At 39.1% G+C, this 21,350-nt stretch overlaps 1 protein-coding gene across 9 annotated transcripts in view; it reads left to right on the top strand.

Annotated features, from left to right (window-relative positions):
* Positions 1-21,350, top strand: part of sgip1a (SH3GL interacting endocytic adaptor 1a) — an 87,827-nt gene that overhangs the window by 32,293 nt on the left and 34,184 nt on the right. For 4 of the 9 annotated variants that reach the window (XM_036006888.1, XM_036006893.1, XM_036006889.1 and 1 more), the window contains 4 exons: positions 19,499-19,562; positions 20,337-20,361; positions 20,474-20,494; positions 21,013-21,075. In XM_036006888.1, coding sequence (XP_035862781.1) covers positions 19,499-19,562; positions 20,337-20,361; positions 20,474-20,494; positions 21,013-21,075 — 173 coding nt within the window. Of the gene's footprint in view, positions 1-12,813; positions 12,913-19,498; positions 19,563-20,336; positions 20,362-20,473; positions 20,495-21,012; positions 21,076-21,350 lie in introns of those variants that run through there. The other 5 variants (XM_036006895.1, XM_036006894.1, XM_036006891.1 and 2 more) reach the window with 2 other exon arrangements.

The following is a 21,350-nucleotide window of genomic DNA, read 5'->3' as shown; positions in this document are numbered from 1 at the left end:
TATGTAGGATTCTGTCTAAACTGAATTGTTAGAGAAGTTTACGTATTGGCTCAATTTTCTTATTTAAGTGCCCCAATGCTAACTGATCTTATAATAATCTATTTAGTTCTTCAATAAAATATTTAGATGTCATGCCTTGTGCTTCATTTCATTGACCTAAATACTAAACTCTTCCAAAAACATCAGCAATAAGAAAGTGTGTTTCATATACTTTCGAATCGCAGTGAGCCAGAGAGGGAGAGAGCAGGCTGTAATCCAGCAGTTTTAACCCTTTATGCTGTCTCATTGGAGCACAGCAATTGAGTTCTGCACGGTGCAAGCTTGTATGCATCTGTTTGTTTGTGCATTATCATTTGTGTGTTTTTGCATGCATGCAACAGCTTCAGGACTGCTGCTTGATATAAAGTAGTCATACTGTCCTCCATTATGCATTACGTTAGTGTAGCAGTGGTAGCAGGATTCTCCTGCAATGGCCTCTTTTGTTGTTATAGAAGTACCAGCATGTTACATAACAAGCAGTCACTAAGAACAGCATCTTTTTTTCAGTACCTTTTACGCAGCTTACACAACATGTGTACACAATGTTAGCAGCACATACAGACAAGTGTTAAACAAGAACATTACATATGCTGTCCCATTTAAGAAATAAAGAAATGTACAGAGCAGGTCATAAGTTCAGTTCATGAATCTAGAGCTGCAAAGATCAATCCATTAGTTGTCAACTATTAAATGAATCGCCACCTATTTTGATAATCAACTAATCAGTTTGAGTTATCTTTTAAGAAAAAACTGTCACAATTCTCTGATTCCAGCTTCTTAAATGTGAATCTTTTCTGGTTTCTTTACTCCTTGATGACAGTAACTGTTACCTGAAGATCTTTGAGTTGTGGCTAAAACAAGACATTTGAGGACATCAACTTGGACTTTGAGAAACACTGATCGACATTTTTCACAATTTTCTGACATTTTATAGACCAAACAACTAATCGAGAAAATTATTGACAGATTAATTGACAATGAAAATATTGTTAGTTGCAGCCCTACATAAGTGTAGTGTGTGTGTGTGTGTGTGTGTGTGTGTGTGTGTGTGTGTGTTTTTGTACAACCAGACAAAGCCAGCAGTATAACCAATGTTCCTAGCTGGCGGCATGTCCTGTTAAAATTATATCTTCAGGAGCAGACTGTATCTACCTACACCATGAGGGTAGGTAGATACAGTCTGTAGCCTCAGTCAACCTGCAGCTTATATATGATTTTTCACAGCACCAGATTGCTGGCCATTAGAGTGACACTGGAATTGATGGTCTGTTCCCTCAAAGTGGTTCCAGATCTTGTGGTTCATTGTGGTTTCTCCACATCCCCTCTCTCTTTCTGCCTCTCACCCTCATTATCACTTTCACTCACCCCTCCTTGAGACAAACGGTGCTCCATTTTTTGATGATGTCAGTGGTTCTTTATTTGAGGGCTGTGACTGTGAGAAGATGCATTCAGAGGTTTTTAATAAGCCCTTGTCTTAATGAACCATGGACGGTCAGGACATTCCTTTGGCAACCAAAAGCTGACCAAACCTATAATCTGGGTGTTAACAGGGGAGGGGTGGAGTCAGCGGTCTGCCTTAACCAGAAGGAACTGAGATTAGATTTTTGGGAGGGAATAAGGCAGATGTAATCCACAGGAATTTGGGCCAGCTTTTTAGGATCCTGTCTTAATGGGAAGAAGAAGAGACGGAGGAGAATATAGAACATTTGTTCCTGATGTCATCCATTTTAACGTAAAGCTCTTCACCTCTGTGTCTCTTCAGCGTGTGCAAAGTTGACACCCTGTTGTATTCTTCCTTCTCTCATCCCCTCCTTTTTCTGTCCTCATTTTCATAATTGTTTTTTTTTCTACAAACAAAGTCATTTCCTGTGCTCCCTCGGGGCACATGGAAGGAGGACGTGACCAGGCTGCATCCAAGCTACTGATGCATATAAACTTTCTGTCAAGCCTCATCTGGGCAAGACCACACACACGTACACATGCACGTGCACATGCATGCACACACACACTCATGCACGCATGCACGCACACAGCCTGGTGCAGCAGTGCTTTCTGCTCATGTGGAAACTTTTCATTCTGAGCAGCCTCATAATCTGACTTGCAATCTATTGTACGCCTCTCTGTCTGTGTCTTGTTCCCTCTCTCTCACACATCACATACACATACTCACATGTCTACCTCACTGGAAAACACACCATATTCATAGCCAAATCATAAAGATGGCATGGTAACTGGAAGACATCTGATTGGCTGCTGGGAATGCAGTGCCTAGAGAAGTAATGCCTGAGCCTGTCCACATCCCTCTTTAATGTCTCTCTCAATTTTTACCTCATTCATCTAGTTCATCACACTGTCCCCCCAAACATTGAATCCTACATTTCTAATAATGCAATTTGACTGCATCTTTTATTAGATACTCCCAACCTCTTTGTAAAGCAATCTTTCTGTCATGAATCAGTAGTATCCAAGGCCAAGCCGAGAAAACCCCCGATGACATTGTCAGGATTACTTTCTCAGACTTGACAAAGCTCCTACAGAGCCACAGAAGACATACAGACATACACCTATGTTCACAGGAGAGTAGTTCTCCCCATGACTAGTAAGCATATATTTGTGTAAATTTAGTTGAGTTTCCCTTTATCTTAATTCAGAAGACCGTACAGTTGTGTTTGCATCTTCATGTTTTAAAACACAGAATCAAATAGGACTGCAATTAAGAAATACTAGTAATCGTTAATTATTTAGTTAGTCCTGAAATGTCAACAAAAATGCCAAATATCGTCACAAATAAGCTACCAGTGCTCAAAGTGCTCTCTTACTCAAACAGCTCAAAAACAAATTTCCTCTTGAATTTGAGAAGCTTCAACCAGAAAATGTTTGGTCTTTTTATCAGACAAATAACTTTGTCTTGATTAATTGATGAGCCAACTAATTGGCTCATCAATTAATCCATGAATAAGTTAATCTCTACAGGAAATCAAACTGACCATACAAAAAGTGAAAATTCAATGAGTGGGGCCTTAAAGGACTGTGTCTCTAGAGACTCTGAAGTGCTCAGTCTATCTGCTCTTTGTATTGAGTATTGAAGCAATGCTGACCAATGAGGAACTGACACTCTGATGAATAGGCTTATTTTACTAACAGGACTTGTGGGAGGAGAGGCAGTTTATTAATTACATTCAGCTCTACCATCACTTTTATGTGCACACATGAAGGCAAAAGCATGGAGTAGAAGAAAAAAGGGAACGGAGAAAGGAGGAACCTAAAAGGACAGGATAGGGAGAGTGAAATAGATCTAAGTAGAGAAAAGGTTGTTGCATGATTTAATGGCATTATTTATGGAATTTATCGTATTCATGAATAATCAGTTAATCTCTCTGTTATCAGTCAATGCCCAGCCTTAGTTTTTACAAGAGTTTATCTGATGGAATCAAAGCCATTTACCTGATTGGTTACTTGGTGCATTGGCCAACAGAAAAGACAAATTCCCATGATTATCTACCAACACACTAACACTCTTAGACACACACCTGATTTATGAAACATTGATATAAAGCTGTGCTGGGGATCATAAAAGAGATGTTCAATGGGTGTAATTGAGAGTGGAAGCAGAGTTTCTGTAGCATAATGTACTGTTTCACTCTTGTAAAATATGGGCTAGATTTTATTATGACAAGTCTCCCCATTAAGTCTCAGTTTTACTATCAAGCAATCAAGGTGGGCAAATAAAACTTTAACTACTGTTCCAAGATCCTAATTGTGGCTTGGACAGTTACTTTTGGCTGAAGCCTACCTGATTAATTTACGCCAAACTGCCCCTAAAACTGGTTTACTTCTGTCCATCCATACGGTTGCGCCTGGAACTGTAGCTATGTTGTGAGACAATATCATGAACACTTCCTGCCCTGCAACACATACTACATTTGTAAAGCAAAGATTTAACATTTATAAGCTTCAGAAAGGGACTAAGACTAAGACAGACTAATTCTCCAAGTTGTATTAGCAATATAGACCACATGTTGGTATAGATTATCCTTTGCAATATGATTTGGCAGTTTTAAGTCTTGGCTCTCTCATTTTCAGTTTTGGTATAGAGCATTGGATTTATTAACAAGTATTTATCAAACTGTCTAAAATCATCATGGTTCTTTTACAAAAAAAAAAAATTCTGAGCAGAGTAATAAGGCTTATGTGTGTGGAGAGGAATTAATCAGGTTGATCCATTTACACAGGAGACGGAGGAGACTGGTTGATCCAGATCATCTTCCCGTTTTTGGGTGTAATTTGAGTAAATCAAAAATATTTTTAACACAATTGATGCAACAGTTTTAAAGTTACAGCTTTGCTCTACAGTCAACATACTTGATGTTGGTTAGGGAACTAAGATTATAATATAGATATTTTATGCTGATTTGGCTCAGTTAACGGCACTATTTTATTGGGGTGCGCTCCCCATTCTGTTAAGTGCCTGTGCAGTGTCTCTGTGGCCACTTTAACAAAAGCAAACTATTAAAACACACACATTGCACATTCATGTTCACTAGTGGTCTTCTTCATCATGACAACATGCACAAAATATTTGCCAGATGATCATTTTCAGAGGAGAATGTTACTCTCTAGGAGATACAGTATTTTATTTTAGCTACATTATGGCATATCCTCTTTCACTCAGACCACCTACCCTCAGGACAAACTTCCAATTCTGTCTGACACCTTCTGACTGTAAGATGTAAGAAACAACCTACATTGTGAAAGTGTGTGAACAGCCACTAGGGGCTCTGTTCATGTCTCTGTTGTTTATTCCTAATGATTATTCGCCAGTCTGCTCTGTAAAATTGATTCATCGGTGACTCATATCAAATGTGGGCTGGGCTTGTGTTTGCTGCGTATGTCGGTGTTGTGTGTGCATGCGCGTTTTCAAACTACAGACCCTCCATCTTTCCTCCTTATCCTCCATCTCCTCAGTACAATGGAGAGTTCATAAACAGTGCAAACACAGATCTCCTGGTTTTGAAAAAAATATATTATCCATCCTCTCATCTGTGAATCACACTTCATTGTACACCCACACTGTCTTTTGCCTTTAGGCTCATTTACTTTAAATCATTGCATTTGATTTTGAAATGGAGGAAAATCTCTGGACGAGTCATGTTATGTAGCATATTTACTTTTCCACAATATTAGAATACATTCTGTAAATTAAGTGTTTAATACTTGCATAAGTATCTTCATAATATCCAGAAGATTTGGCAAGCAATGCAGTTTGAGCCTGAAAGCGATGCCAGTTTTATATTTACTTATGGTCTAAGATATACTTTTGGTATTACCTTATTAAAGTCTTATGGATAAGATGCTAGCAAATTGTTGCCTCCTTATACATCTATTGGAAACAGAGCACATGGACATCCCAGTGGAATTTTTTGAGCATTTTAGCTTGGCTTGGTCTGTCAATTAAAATAAACTGTCCCTCCCTTACTGATTTTTTTCAAATTTTGTTGATCAGTTATTTCAGCTTTCCACCATCCTTTGATATAATAAGTTGGTAGTTTACATCTGGCTTATGTGAACCCCTGGGCAGATGTAAACGATTTTATATGAACAAGTATTTTGGTGGTATTTTTTAAGGTTGTTAATACAGCAAATCAAAATTGTGTTAAATGTGGCCGAAAGCACCATCAAACTACAAAATATGTTGACATGGCTTGAAATGATTAGCGTCTCATTTCCACTTTTATTATGCCGGTTCTGCTGTGCTGCGTGATGATGTGACAGACAAATCCTGCCAAACTTGCTTATGGGATCGAAACATTGATCACTTGTCAGCAAACACAGATCACATGTCAATAGAAACACACGGGGGATCATGTTGATCAGTGGACAGGCTATCGGGGTTTTTTTCCATTAGGACAGAGGTTTTCACAAATAGTTTGTCTTTTCTTTTTACCTTTTCATTTTATACTTGTGTTTAGAGTATATATATTTTTTAAATATTTTGCACATTTGTTATATAAAATACTGTATGTTTATTTCTTTGATTTTGATCAGTTTACTGTTAGCACTCTGAGCTGGACTGTAGCTGCACCATTTTGCAACAGTGTGCATCTCTTATACTGTACTTTCCTGAATGCAGCTGTCTAGTCCCTTGAGGTGTGAATTATATGGTGCCTTCACCTTTAGAAAACTACATCCAGGAGACTCCAGATCAATATGTGATGGTAACTGCGCCAGACTGGAGCACTGAGAACTCACCACCGTGTCCAACTTGAGCCTCACATAAATGAGAGGAGCGATAAATAGGTCCTTTCTGTTTCAGTCCTGAGCCAGAAGACAAGCCGGGACCTACAGCACGTAGTTGGACGATTTAAATTGAATTAGCTTGAAGGTCAACAGACATCAGGAAAACTTATTTTTTTAAGTGCAGTTAGAGCTGCAGTCCACCTTCTTTATTCACTGAACTTATTGTTGCAGCATTGTTTTTTGTATGATGATGAACACAAAATAATTTCTCTGCCTGTTAGAGACGTTCTGTCCCTAAGAAATTACATTTTACATGACGGCACAAGAAGGATTTAGTCATTTTGTCTGTGGTATGTGTGCTTTCAGTCATTTCAAAAAGACGAGGCTGCAGTGGCCTGAAAGAAATTCAACAGAGTGGAAGCCCAATGAAGTACTACACAATGTTGGGTGTAACGCGTTACAGTAACGTAACTACTTTTTCGGGTAAAAAGTAGTGTAACGCGCTACTACTGAAAATTTGGTAACGAAACGTAGTTCCTTTTTCAATTCGGCGCAACGTTACTTTTTTTTACAACATGCCTTTGAATTTCCAACCCACGACTTGATTTGGTCATATCACATTAACTTGCGTGTGTTATTATTATGTTGTATCTACAATAGGGCTGAATGATTTTTGAAAATAATCTAATTGCGATTTTTTTCCCAAATATTGCGATTGCGATTCGATATTCGATTATTTTTTTAAGCTCTTAGTCTTCTGTATTATTCAACAAAGAATAATATAATAATTTATAGTATGAACACACAATTACACACTAGACAGTTAAATAAGTAAAAATATAGTATATAGTATATATCTATATACACACACACACACACACACGCGCGCGCACGCACACACACACACACAACAGTGTAATTTTTTACAGTGCACAGAGAGGAGCTGCCTCCAGCCCCTCCCCCTCGTGAAGTTACGTGCTGCCGTGTGCACTTGCTCAGAGAGGCTATCGTTACGTTAGCATGTTGCTGGTGTTCTTGCAGTGGGATTAACTGTACTAATAAAACTGTTGAAACACCGCGGCCACGCTGCTGTGAAAGCTCCCCGAACGTCATTTATCAGTCTGGTTGTTACCCCTCTCAGTGGCAGCTCCTCCACTCATATCTTTATAACGGAGCTAACCGGAGCTAACCGCTAACCGGAGCTAATCGTTGCCAACCGAGCCTTCAGTTCTGTGTGCCTGTATTCATTAACTGCATGTATGGACCCGAGTCTGAATAAAACCCTTCATTTTATTAAAATGGCTGTAAAAGTTTTAAACTACAACTCAGAGTTGTTTGAATGACAGAAATCAGCTCAAGGTACGGCGTAGCGTTAGCGTGCTAAGTTGATGCTTTCTCTGCGGAGTGCAGACTGATTTGCTCTCGCGAGTCATGTGACCAAATCGCAGCCTTTGCGATTAGGAAATCGCGTTTTAACATATCGCGATATTATCGCAAATGCAATTAATCGTTCAGCCCTAATCTACAATGATGATTATACAGCAGTGACAGAAATGTGACAATGGAATGATGAGAAGGTGAACTTGTCGTGATACCTGTGGGCGACTCCACTGTGGATGTCTTACATTAGTTATTTGTTAAGCTAAACACCCACCTAAACAGCTTTGAAAACCAGACAATATCACACTAGCTGATGTCACACTGTCCCAAAGAGGCCTGAAATGAGGCAAGTAAACATTTGTCCCTTTATCTTTTGGAGGCTGATCTTCAGTTTGTTGTCATGCAGCCAACTACTGTAGCACTTCAGTCTCACACCTTACTAGCAACCATCAAAGTGTTTTTCTACTCATTTCAGTATGTCAGCTTGTGCAGAAAAGGGGCTTGTATTTAGTAAATGTTTCCAAGGTGGGAAATTAACTTTTTTGCCCACCAGCCACTGTGACTGGATGCTCAATTTTACCAGCCACTTCTATTTTTTACCAGCCACTTTTTCCGGAATTCAAATTTATAAAAGAAAGTGCATTAGCATATCTTGAATTGCTTCAATACATTCTTTTTTATTATTAATACATATTTTATAAATATAGGCAAATAAAAAGTGATGTGAAAAAAACCTTGCGAGACCATGGTAAAATTGTGTTTGGTCATATTCTATAGTAATTGTAGGCCTACATGTAACTCAGTAACATAGCATTAAACAGTCCCTCCAGGATTTCGCAGCCTTTTTTTGAGATTGTTGCGGCCCAAAATGCCTGATTTTGCGGGAACTTTTATAAAAAATTGCGATAAAAGTTGCGATGTCTTTTGTATTTTTGTTGTAATGAAGTTGCGAGAGACAGTGAAAGTTGTTTTTTTGTATAGTTCTTTAAAAATAAAAAGGAAACATATTTTGGGGAGAATAAAATTACTCTGGGCTGAGATTTCCTAGTAACTTTACCAAAAAGGCTCAGGATGCTGCAAATGTTGGTATAATATGAAAATGGCTGGTAGATTTAAGATAAAAAATAATAATTTATTGAATGAATCAAATTTGAACATTTCTGTCAGTGGCTTGTTGATCTTTACATTGTTAGTTAATTTCCTAACCTGGCCTGGGACACACATTCATACGGTTTGATAAAGTACTTATTGGACTTACAATAACGACCGTAGCTGTCCTCAATTTAGGTCATCATGTACATCTCATCTCCGTTTTTTCCTGCATCCACCATGGGTGTGTGTGTGTGGGTGTGTGTGGGTGGGTGTGGGTGTGTGGGTGGGTGTGGGCGGGTGTGGAACTGAGCAGCAGAGAGCCGACAGGATTAAAACAGCAGTAGCTTTCAGCAACTGAAAAATCGTTACAGCGTACATTGATGTTTAATACAGGTTGGCAGGATGGTCTGAAATGTTTTGCATGGTCTTTCTCTGTATGTTTTGTCAATGCGCCACTTGTTCGAAAAGTAGGCTACCTTCTCTTTTGCTTTACTTCGCCCTCAACAGAGTACATTCATAGCTAATGCTGACTCCGCGGCAGGCCTCTTAACACCGGGGATATGTCGCCGGTGTTTTTAACCGATAATTTTCGTTACCTCAGCTCAGCTACATGGTGTCATGGATGATCGCTGAAAACTACTTGACAAAAGTCTGGAGTTGACAAAAATATGCGTGGTCAAAGCCCCGGCTGTGAACGGTTTCATTTCCTATAAGTTCTTCACAATAAAAGTCCTCCGTTATTTTGGTATTTTAATGTTTTTATTATGAAGCAGCAAAATCCAGAAATGTTGGGCATTTATTAGCAGTAACATAACGCGACTCCTATAAGCATTGTGCATTGTTTCTTAGCAACAGCATTCTTTGACAAAAGCTGTCCAATCCACCTGCCACTGTGGCTGGTATACAAGGCAAAGTCACCCGCCACTTTGAAAAAGTACTCTCCATTGGCTGGTGGCGGGTGCTAATTTCCCACCCTGAATGTATCTCTTATCTACACAAAATGATATCTTTAACTGTTGTGAGATGCAGGGAATGGTGGACCCAAAGGCAGAGAGCAGGCTGAGGATTAGTTGCTTGGAGATTTATTACCAACACAAAACCAGGGTACATACCATAAGGCAGTTAAAAATGCAAAAATGCAGAAAACAACATAATGAGTCCAAAACTGAGGGAGACAAAAAACAAAGTCCAAAATCCAAAAAGTCAAAAGAGAAAAGGATAACAAAAAAACGGGAACACAGAAGCCGAAGGGGAGATTCCAAACGCAGGCACATTGACTGAACACATGGACAGGAACAAACATACAGGAATACAGACAGGAGACAAAAAACACAATGATCTGACACAGGACAAGGGGAACACAAAGACTAAATATAGAGTAACAAGGTAACAAGAGGCAGGTGACACAAGGGCTGGGAAACAGGTGAAAAACATCAGGCAATCACAAGAGCGGACAGGAAGTAAAACAAAACAAGACAAGACAGAAAACCAGACCGTCAACATAAAACAGGAAACGGAGCAAAATACAAAACAGAAAAACAGACTACCAAAATAAGACAAAACACCAAAACCATGTTTTAATGAAAACTTGTATGAGAATAGAACCATTATCATGAGGAATGAGGGACAGCAGGAGCACACAGCGTTTCTGTGATAGAGGCCAATGTGCACAGAGAGCATACATTCTGGAAAAATACACCCAAATGAGACTGATGGCTTTACCTCCCCCCAGCGTCTCTGAAATGACTGCTGCTCTAGCTGAACCGATTGTTGAATGTCACTCGAGCAGAGCCAATGTGCCAGGTAACCAATGTGCTGGTTAACTTTGGCTATGAAATGCAGCATGCTTAAAAAAGAGAAAAGAAGGTTATTTTTCTCTCCTTGCTATTTCATCTTCCTATGGTAATGGGCTTTAGCTGGGTGGCTGCAGATGACATTCTGGGTACTGTCAGATTAATGTAGATGAAAGAAGGGAGGATTTCTACTTTTGTTTTTTCCCCTCAGTGGCAGAGGCTGTGGTGATCTGTTTTGATAGGAGGACATGACTGAAATAGCTGGGGACTCATCTCCAGGGGAGATTGGGACACCTAGCAGAGGTTTTGACAACTCTAGTCTGATAACACCCATACATACTGTAGTTGTTTTTTTCTGGAGACATTTGAAGGAGCTTGTATAAAAAAGTTTTGCCTGCCAACTATAATAGGCCACCCTCAAGTTGTTGCTCTGTTTGTGTAAAGTTTAGAAGCTTCAAACTACTTCCAGGGTCTAGATGTAGTACACACAGCACTATAAATGGAAAAACAATGAACTATGAGTGTTTTAAAAAGAGCATAGAGCAATGATCCCTGCTGGTTTTCAAGATCTCAAAATCTCATTTGTGATTTGCTAATGATTTGAGAGAAATGCCTACATTTTTCACAGCATGTATCTAACAGTCACACTTTGAAAACATGGCTTCATTATTAATGACATTATCTAGTAAGAAATAACGATTCATTTTGTTGCCTGTATGTGACAAGCAAGTGTAGGAAATCACAGAAGTATCAGACTGTGACATGAGCAGGAGCGTTTTGAGCACCAGCTGGAGGCGGAGAGGGCACTTTGTTCCCATATCTGCCTCTCTGATCTATGAAAGTCTTGTGTCAATAAATGGACAGACTGGTGGGAAATACATATTCTCCCTGTGTCTTTGTGCCGGAAATCCATGTTAAAAGCTACTTTGTTGGCTTGGCAGCAGGGTCATTTGCTACACAGTCCTTGGTGGATGCTATTTGGAGCCTGGGGATGGGAACCATGAGTGCTGGCTGTTTATAGAGACAGGAGTGAAGGAGGGTGAGGGGAAGAGCTGAAGAACAATGGTGTTGGAAGAAGAGATGTCAGACAAGTACTGCAAATAATCTTACACCGAATGCTATATTATGTGGCATTAGTCTTATAGTGCTGAGATGATTTGGTGATGAGCGGCAGTTCCGGTATTCGATCAATAGTTAAACTTGTTTATCAATGAAAAATGGCATATATTCACAAGTTCCGGCTAGGCTTGCTATCAGTTATTGTCATTATCGATCAATCTGACAATTATTTTGAGGATTAATTAATTAATCGCTTGGTCTATATCAGACAACAGTGAACTATGGCAAAAACACTTCACCAGAGTTGACACATTCAGATGCTGTTTTTTTCTAACCAAAATACCCAAATTATTCAGTTTACTGTCGTATAAACTTAGAATACCAGCAAATATTTACATTTAGGAAGTTGGTGTATTTTTTTGTGAATTTTTGTGGGGGGAAAAAAGAACTTAGTCAAGCAAAAAAAGCACTTTGAAGATGTCAGATTGGGCTCTATGACAATGTGATGGCCGCTTTTACTATTTTCATTTCATAGACTAGATAATTAATCAATTAATCAAATAAATAACAAAATAAAAATAAATTAGATTTTTTTTTTTTCAGATTATTTTTTGGGCTTTTTAAGGCCTTTATTTCCACAGGACAGATGAAGACATGAAAGGGAAGAGAGAGGGGGAATGACACGTAGCAAAGGGCCGCAGATCAGAGTCGAACCCGCGACCGCTGCGTCAAGGAGTAAACGTCTATATATGTGCACACGCTCTATCAACTGAGCTAACCCGGCCACAATAAATTAGATTTTAGGTACAGTATAGAATGGAAATAGAGCAAGTGCACAGATGGGTGCATCACCACCCTCCCGGCATTCTCAAACATCTTTTGTTCATCTCTGCACTGCCGGCATGCTGCTATATGGTTTCTGGCCCTGACCCACTTTCCTTTAGAGGTGGGTGACGTCACTCGATGATACATCTCTTCTTTTTTTTCTTCTTTTTTTTTTTCAAAGGGTGCATCTGTGCAACAAAATGGACATGTACCATCCAATTCCCAATGTGTGTGCGCTTGTGTAGGTGTTGGGTACATTGTTACTGCACGTGTTACACTTGATAGCTCACAGTACAGCCACCTGGACCGTACAGTCAAGGCCTAAGTTTAGCATCCACAGGCACAAACGCAAGCTGACATCCTATCTTTGTATTTCTTCTGCCACACTGACACACACAGTGAGGCTGAAGGTGATGGCTGTCGATGACAATGTCTGGAGGTTTTCTCATGCCGTGCCCCCCTCCTAGCTTTCTGTTTGTCCTGCCAGGTAATGAGAAAGAGGGCACATATCCACAGACAGCTTCTCTCTTCTTGGCCTGTCAGAGTCTTCCTCCATCTTTAGGTTAGAGGCAGGACGTTTAGAGAAGTGGTGACTTTAATCCTGAGTGCAGCAGGGAAACTGTAGGTGGGGGAGATTGAATAAATGGCTTTCTTCCTTCCTGTGCCAGTAGAAATATGTTTTGACCAACTTTGGGAGACTACAGTATGTGCACTGCCTTGTTTGTGTAACATTTTAGGAAACTGTTTGCAGGGTTTAAAATTAACTTTTTCGTCCACCAGCCAATGACTAGTGAATGTTCAAATTTGACCAGCCACTCAATAGATTACCATTGGTTTTTTTTGCTGGTGAGTGAAGCAAATCGACAAGCCACTTGCATATTTTACCAGCATTTGGCTAGTAGATGATGCTAATTTTGAACCATTTGAGTTTGTGTCTATTAATTTAAGTTGACATCTCTCTACACAAATCAAATTTTCAGACATGCTTTACACTCACAATAAACATTGTGCTGCATAGTAGCTGCTAAAAAGAAGCATATGGTTTTAGTCAGCACATCCTGAGCACATAATTACATCTATCTCCAGTCTTCTCTGCTCTGCCTCTTTTAACGACACACTTCAGTGTTGAGACTTTAACATTTTCAGCTCTATGCAGGTCTGCAAAAACAGTGCATGGAATAAGATGGAAGCTGCAATCACATAGCTGCACAACACGTGTCTCCTCATGATATTAGAGCATTTATCTGCATCACTGCAGCAGTGCGAGGTCGTTATTAGTGAATCTGCCAGTCTCGAGCAGCTTTTCTCTCCTCACCTGCCTCCTTCTTTTTGCCACTCAGGGGCAGGAGGATGGATGAGTCACGCCAACAAAAAAAGCCTTTTAAACCTCCTGTTTGCAATATGCCTGTCTAACTCTCTGTTTGTATGTCAGTCTGCCTGTCGCGGTGCATGCTGTCACCTTGTCTACTTGCTGTTTCTTACAGCCTGTCTGTATGTTTTTTTTCTGTCGGCTTGTTTATGTCCCTGCCAGCCTTCGTCCTGTTCTACTAATTACTTGTCTCCTTGTCTGCTAACGTGTCTGCCTGCCTGTTAGTGGATCCACATGCTTCGCCTCGTGCTTAGTCAACAGCTTGACTCAGTACGAAAAAACAACCCCACGCACCGTCTTCACACTTTAGTTCTGTCATGCCATTATCTCACCTGAGCATGCTCTGACATGCATACTACACAGTATTATAATAAACAGTAACATATTTTTTCATCCACTTCTAGGGATAAATATAAATTATACAGGCACTGAATTAGATTTAGAAATGTGGTCAGCTTTCTTAGATGTTCATTTGTAATAAAGCAGCAAATGAGAGTTTAAGAATTCAATTTAATGCTCTACTAAAAATAGTATTTAAAAGCCATAAAAATAATTTTTACCAAAATGGATGTGTTATTTGCATTTTTTGTGCATATGTGTCAAGTTTAGCTCTCTGACTTTGTGGCTAATGTAGCTTATAGGCTAAAGCACCAGATACCCCTGGCAGAAGCAGACATATGCAAGCCCACAGGAGGTCACAATCACACAATAGGTGCAGTGCACGGACACAATTAAGACTAGACTGATTTAAAGCAATTCTTGTTCCTGCAAAACAGATGCTGCAGGAAGTTTAACTTGATGAGAGCTGAGATCCGAGAACAGTTTACCTCCAAATTCAAATCTATAAATGTGATTGCAGTGTTGGATTTAGTTTGTGGTTTTTCAGAGATCTCACTAAAATAACCAACTGCTGCTTTATTCATCAGTGTATCTCTAAGGACAGATTTAACCTCCAAACACAGACAGACATACAGGAACACTAAAGGACTTATTTGGACAAAAAACCCAGCATGTCCTAGATGTAGTAATATTTTTTCTAGATAGCTTTTGAATTAGAGGCGTGCTGTCTAAGTTGATTTCAGGATTGGAAGGAGCTCTTGTGCACAGGTGCTCAATTTAATAATGGGAGAAAATGTATAAGTGCTGTGTTTCTAGGTGGTCTTTAAAGGCAGAGTTAGTGCCAACCTCTTCCTGTCGGTTGAAGGGTGGATCTCACAGTTATAATAACACTGTGCTGCTCTGGGTTGTGTTCCTCCTGTTGTGAGTTTATTTTCACTTCTTGGGACCCTTTCTAAAGTTAGCTTCCCACCCCTCCAAGATTATCCTGAACCTTATATTCTAAACTCTTTTCAGAGACCAAATAAACATTATTTTGGAAATAATTCCCTAGAAATTAAGTCTTACACTTTTTCTGTAGGTGCCCTCCAGAGCAAAATGATTGAATGTCTTAACTTTGGTCAGCATACTGTTGCTCTTCGGTTGTCATATAGTTTTTTTTTTAGGTTTGGCATTGGCAGTGTCCTGTCCTGTTTGGCTTCATGTCCTTTGGCTTTTCCTAGAATTACATTACTGTGTCTTGAGAAGAGACCACTAATTACGTTAGCACTTGTGCTAGCATCCCTCTGCACGGAAGCCATTAAGTCATTTAACAGTGGGGTACTGCACACTCAGTTATTTCCTTCTAGTTAATTAACCCCTGCCATACGCATACATGTATTCTTTCACATCAACATCATCCAATCAGATTTAGGTCCTACTGTAATTTATAGCATTATTTTTTTAAATTACGCTGGCCAGTTGAATCTCATGTGTAAATACAATTTCAAAGTATCTGTTCAGGCCTTGGAATGATCTGAAGAATTAGGTTACATTATTCTGGTTATTTATAAATTGTATCATAAGTGTTAGTTATACCTGCCTTTATAGCCCAAAAAAACTTTGAGAGTAAAGCTTAAGAACATATATGCAAGACAGCAGGTTTGTCTGGTCTCTATATGCTGCTCTCTGCCTGTTTTCACTAGGGATTGACTGATACTGGTTTTTCTACGCCAATACCGATTATTAGTAGTTAATAAAACCAATATCTGATATTTGGAACCGATATGCATATACTGTGAAAATGAAGATCTTTAGTCAAAATTAAGATTTTGGAATGTTACAAAATCCAACACAAAACTTTGTTTAGATGCTTTAAGCAATTATTTAATACATCTGAAACTTTCAACATAATACACAGTAAAAGATAGTCAGATGGTGTTGTGGACGGGACATTAAGTCAGACTCAGTGGTGAGTGAAACCGAAGCAGACACAGAGCTGTAGCGAAGCCAAAGTAGCGCACTTTTTAAATTAATTAACTTTATCGGTTATCAGGCAAATAAAAACGCTGATACAGATAATCTGCAAACTGCCAAAAAACGTGCCAATAATCGGTCTATTCCTAGTTTTCACCATCACTTTTGGCAATCCGCCAGTGTTTATTTTTTTTCTCTCTTTTAGTTTTCTCAAAATGATACTCAACAATCCAATAAAATTAAAGTAAAACGTTTAATAAAGAAAAACAAGGAAACAAAAGGTAAAAGACATTAAAATAAAGTGAAATAACAATGCAGATTTTAATCTCATGTAATGCAGCATACAGACTTTCAGTACCCAGGGTACAGCTGCCATGTGCACTCTGTCACGTCCGAACAAAATACTCTTTCATTAGCACAGCTGTAAACCTCAGTCAGCTCTTGCTCGGGGACAATGCTGGATTTACAGGAAAGGGAAACAGACCTAAAGGGGGAAAAAGAACAAGAGGCTAATAGAGGGGTGGGAAATATATTTAGTGAATACATCAACTTAAGCCTGAGACAAGCTGGCACCATAAATAAATGTGCTTCTGACAAATTAGATCAAATACAGTCTGCTGAAAACAACAGTGCAGTTTAAAATCAGACAAGACTCAGAATCTTAAAAATGTCAAGTTGGTATGCAAGAACATGCCGGCATGGTGCAAGTTGCTTTAAAAGGGTGAAGAAAAGCAGGCCTCCCCAGCTGGCAGTATCATGGCAGATAATTATACACAACCAGATTTTGACTGTGAATCAACAGGTACCACTAAACTGGGCCACGACAAGGAAAAGAGTGTGCTTCTGAATGGTATTAAAATAAATAAATAAACATGAGAATTGAAGTAGCAGTTGAGAGGGAAAAGAAAGCTGAAACTGAAGTTTTGAACCTTCATTGGCTTTGCTGAACAGCCGTTGAAGGGAAATGTAAAGCTTCCTTCCCCTATTAAGCTACAGGCCGAGAGAGCACATTGCGTCCTCATACTGAGACCTCCAACAGATGCCTCACCAAGATCAGTATAGGGAACCTGTTGAGCCACAGAAGGAAAAAAGAAAAGCTTTTGTCTGGCTTTACTGAAATTAAGCCTTGGGTACTTTTTGGGGGTTGTAAAATACAACAGAATGACCAAACAACACAAACATACTCACAAGAACCCACACAAACAGTGTGATAGTTTCAGCACTCTCCCTACTAAAGAATTGTTCTTAAAATATACTCAAAAAGTATTAATCTTGGTCATGTATTACCTTTTGCAAGGCCATTGCTGTTGATTTTTCATTGTATTATGGATGTTTCAAAGTGTCCAACTTGTGGGACATGTTGCACTGGCACATCACTATAAGAACTAATGTGTTGACCAATGACCTTGGGAATTTGCAACCTGAAATGTCTGTTTCTGATCATGAATAAATGTGAAATGTGAAAATAAACACCAAGACATTTGACTGTCAGGATTTTCTCACAAAAAACATCTTCTTGTAAAGGCATGTTTTCTACCCTCATTTACGCACAAATATATACATTTTTTTTATACATCTCACACTTCATCTATTTTTTTCTTCAATGACTTTCCCTTACAGCTGATCACCTACAGTATAGTGTATCATCAAGCTCTGTTTCTTGAGGTGTGTGCATGTCTCGGTATATGTTCTTAAAATGTCTGCTGGGACATGTGTTGCTACCTTTCATGGGACAAGCCTTTGTATTTGTGAAAGTGCCTTCATCCTGGGGATGTATGTGAGCTCGTTTCCTTCATTTAAGCTGTGAAAATGGCTGTTCACAGGATGTAAGGTGGAATATGTTAGCAAGATCAATGAGAGGGTATTTCTGGGTAAGACTCCTCCTCATGGTCAATAGGCCTTTCTAGATCGATTTCCAATTTAAGCTGCAGCCATGCTGATGCAAAGATATTAGAGTAGGAAAAAATTGTATCAAACACAAGAAATAAGGACAATTGTCTTTATTTCATGAGTGAAGTCACTGGTGTTGAATTTGTGTACCAGACACAGATCAAGAACAGGATCATGATACCGCGTGCGTGTGTGCATGTGTGCGTGCGTGTGTGCGTGTGTGTGTGTGTGTGTGTGTGTGTGTGTGTGTGTGTGTGTGTGTGTGTTAGCATCAAGTTCCTGCTCTAAGGCTCAGTATGTACCTGCATGTGGTATGAGGAAGAGATAGGTTGGTCATGAGATGATGTGATGAGTTCAGGACCAGACGAGGAAGAATGAGAGTCAAGGAATTATCAGAAAAGAAATGGAGGGGGACAACTGGGCTTTCATCTTGGGTAAGAATAAGCCAGGGGGCATTTGAGACATTGTTGTTTGACATAATGGTACAGTATAATTGATAAAATGAATTAGAGCTGCAATAAACTTTTGTTTTTTGTTTTGTTGGATTGTTTTATTGGATTGTGATTCAAATTCCTCCAAGGAAGGAGGACATGATTGGATTGGATATTTGAACATGGAGCTCTTTAAGAGAAATGCAACATATAAAACAGAACTATAATGTAATCCTCTAGTTCAATGGAATTTCAGTTGATTTTGCTGTAAATTTGTGTTGTTACTTCAACCCATAGTACATCCAACAATAGTGCAGCGAAACTTGAGCTTAAGTTGTTGTGGAAAGCAAGAACACACAAGCCATATCTGCTAATTGGTGGGGAAAACTACATTTTCAGTTTTTTGCAAATAAGGCTGAAATGAGAGGTTGCAGAATTCCATGTAGGGACAGACTACTTCTCCTTTTCTTTGTATGCTTCTTTTCTCCTGCACTTAACTGGGGTTGGATGTGCATACTATCCACTTTCCTTACATGATCAAATGTGGTGTTGGTTTCAAGGTCCAGACATTGAATTTAAGACTTTTTTTTCAAAATCTACCAAAACTTTTCTTAAGGCCAAAATTTGCATTGTTGGTCAGTGAGCAGCTCCAGTAGAGCAGCTGTCAATCTGATGCCTTGGTGGCATTATGGATTGAAGTTTTGTATATTATCTGCTGTGTGACCTACAACAGCTTCCTCTCTGCTCCACAGCTCTAAGCTATTCTTGTTAAATTCTTGGCACATTAATTTTCACAGTACTAATGATTTTTCCATTGCAAAATGATGCCTTGAGGATTGCAAGGCTGTCTGTCCATCTGTGATGACCATGAACACATTTTTAGTTCTGAAAGACAGTGTTTGCCTTCACAGCGATGCAGCCAGTCACTCAATAATACATAAAAACCGCTGTCTTTAATCTCCTGGATGATAGATGAAGCACAGCTGACCCCACCTACTCTTAAACCCCCCACACAGACACTACCTTTTAGTCATGCCTTTGGTGTCTCTTCAAGCAATAATTCACCCTTTTCCTCTTTTTTTTCTCCTCAGGATTGAAAAAACGTACCAGGAAGGCCTTTGGGATACGGAAGAAAGAGAAGGACAATGACTCCACGTAAGTCCTGATCCTCTTTCCTGGTGTACTGTATGAACATAGAGCACTTAGTTGTTCCACAGCTGAGCGTATTTACAATAATGCTGTGCAGTGGAGCAGAGAGATGGCTGAAACCTCTGAATTTGCGTTATTTTAAGAAGAAAAAAATAATATATGACAGCAGGTCTTGCATATACATTAAGAACAATTACAGGATTAGTATTAAGTGCAGGTCTTGTCAAATTAATGTTAGACAGCTGCTTCTATTGACCATGCATGCACTATTCAAGAGTCTACCTGTCAATTATGAGCCACAGTGGTATAGTATGTATTGTATTAATGGATCTGTTAAACTCTTAAGTATGAATCCTATATGACATGTTATTATCAATCTACAGAATAATGACCATACGTAAAATATCCAGTGCTTGTGACATTGCTTGTTTGCATACTGCTAATGTTATTTCTGTCTATATATGTCTATACGATGGCAGAAATATACTGAAATTAAAGCAGTACAGCAGGATCAAGAACTTGCAGAATCTCTGTAAGCATAATAGTGTTCCGGGGGTGTTTAGCCAATTTGTAACTGCCGTGAGACACGTGATGTAAAAGGTTTGTGTGCTGTGACGTCGTGTGTGGGTATGGTGGCGTTAAAAGGTTTTCCTTAGTTACCCCTTTTAAATACTTTGGATCGACTAATTAGCAAAGCACTTGATTTCAAAATGAAGAGCTCACATGTTAAACGACTTTCATGATCTCCTTTCTTCTCTCTGCTTCTTTAAATTCTCACAGGGGGTCCCCAGACAGAGAAAGCGGTGTAAGTAACAGAAAATATCATTTATAAATTACCATTTATTCTCCACTGGAGGAAATCAAGTCTGGTGATTGTGAGTTCATTATGTATTTTCTGTGTTCTTTTTACTTGCCAGGGACCCCAAGAGATTGAATCGGTACTGAACTCTAGTCTCTAGTCCTTTGGAGTAGATTAATCTTTAGAATAGTTAGTCTAGAGTTTAGAGCTTAGACTGGTTGTAGATATCAACCATCAGCTAGTGTTGCTGTTTCAGCTATCGTTTCATTAGCTGGCCCTCTGAGGAGGCTTTGAGAAAAATAATAAAAAGGGCAACAGGATATCCCTGGGGTAGCTTGAAGAGACCTAAAGCTTGAAATATTATCCAGCACTGTTGGACAATTTGCAGCATGTTGGATAATAATAACAATAATCATCATCATTATCAGAACATTAGTGACCAAGCGGAGAAAACAGAGAACAAATTAAGGCCTGTAAGAGGAAAATAGGAAACTGTAGGACAGTCTCACATGGCATGGATTGCAGAGTACACAGCATCAAGGTTCAGTAGTATAGTATAGTTCCACCAAACAGTAGCTAACATAAAACACATCCAGTCGTAGCACAGTAGTGCAGAATATACTGTACCTTCACTCTCTGGTGTCTCTCTCTTCTCAGTCTCAGAAGAAGACCAACGGGGCCCCTAATGGCTTCTATGAAGATATCGACTGGGACAGATATGTAAGTTATAGGATTATTATTTTATGCTGATTTTAAACAGTTCTTCAGCTTGGTCGGCAACAACTCACTGCTGCTTTGTTTTTATATGCATTCAATGAGCTTATAGTATTGATCCATACTATTGTAAAATCAATGTGTTATTGACAAATTTGTGAACAACGCATATTAAAAGTTGATGGGTTTAACTATTATCATTTGCAACATTATATTGCTTACATTTTAGCTCCAGATTATAACTTTGTCAATATGAATTTGGTCATATTTCATTTAGCAGG

This window comes from Sander lucioperca, chromosome 11, assembly GCF_008315115.2.
Source record: "Sander lucioperca isolate FBNREF2018 chromosome 11, SLUC_FBN_1.2, whole genome shotgun sequence".
In the NCBI taxonomy this organism is placed as follows: Eukaryota; Metazoa; Chordata; class Actinopteri; order Perciformes; family Percidae; genus Sander; species Sander lucioperca.
The sequence above is the reverse complement of the archived record's forward strand: the minus strand, read 5'-3'. Positions and strand labels throughout refer to the sequence as shown.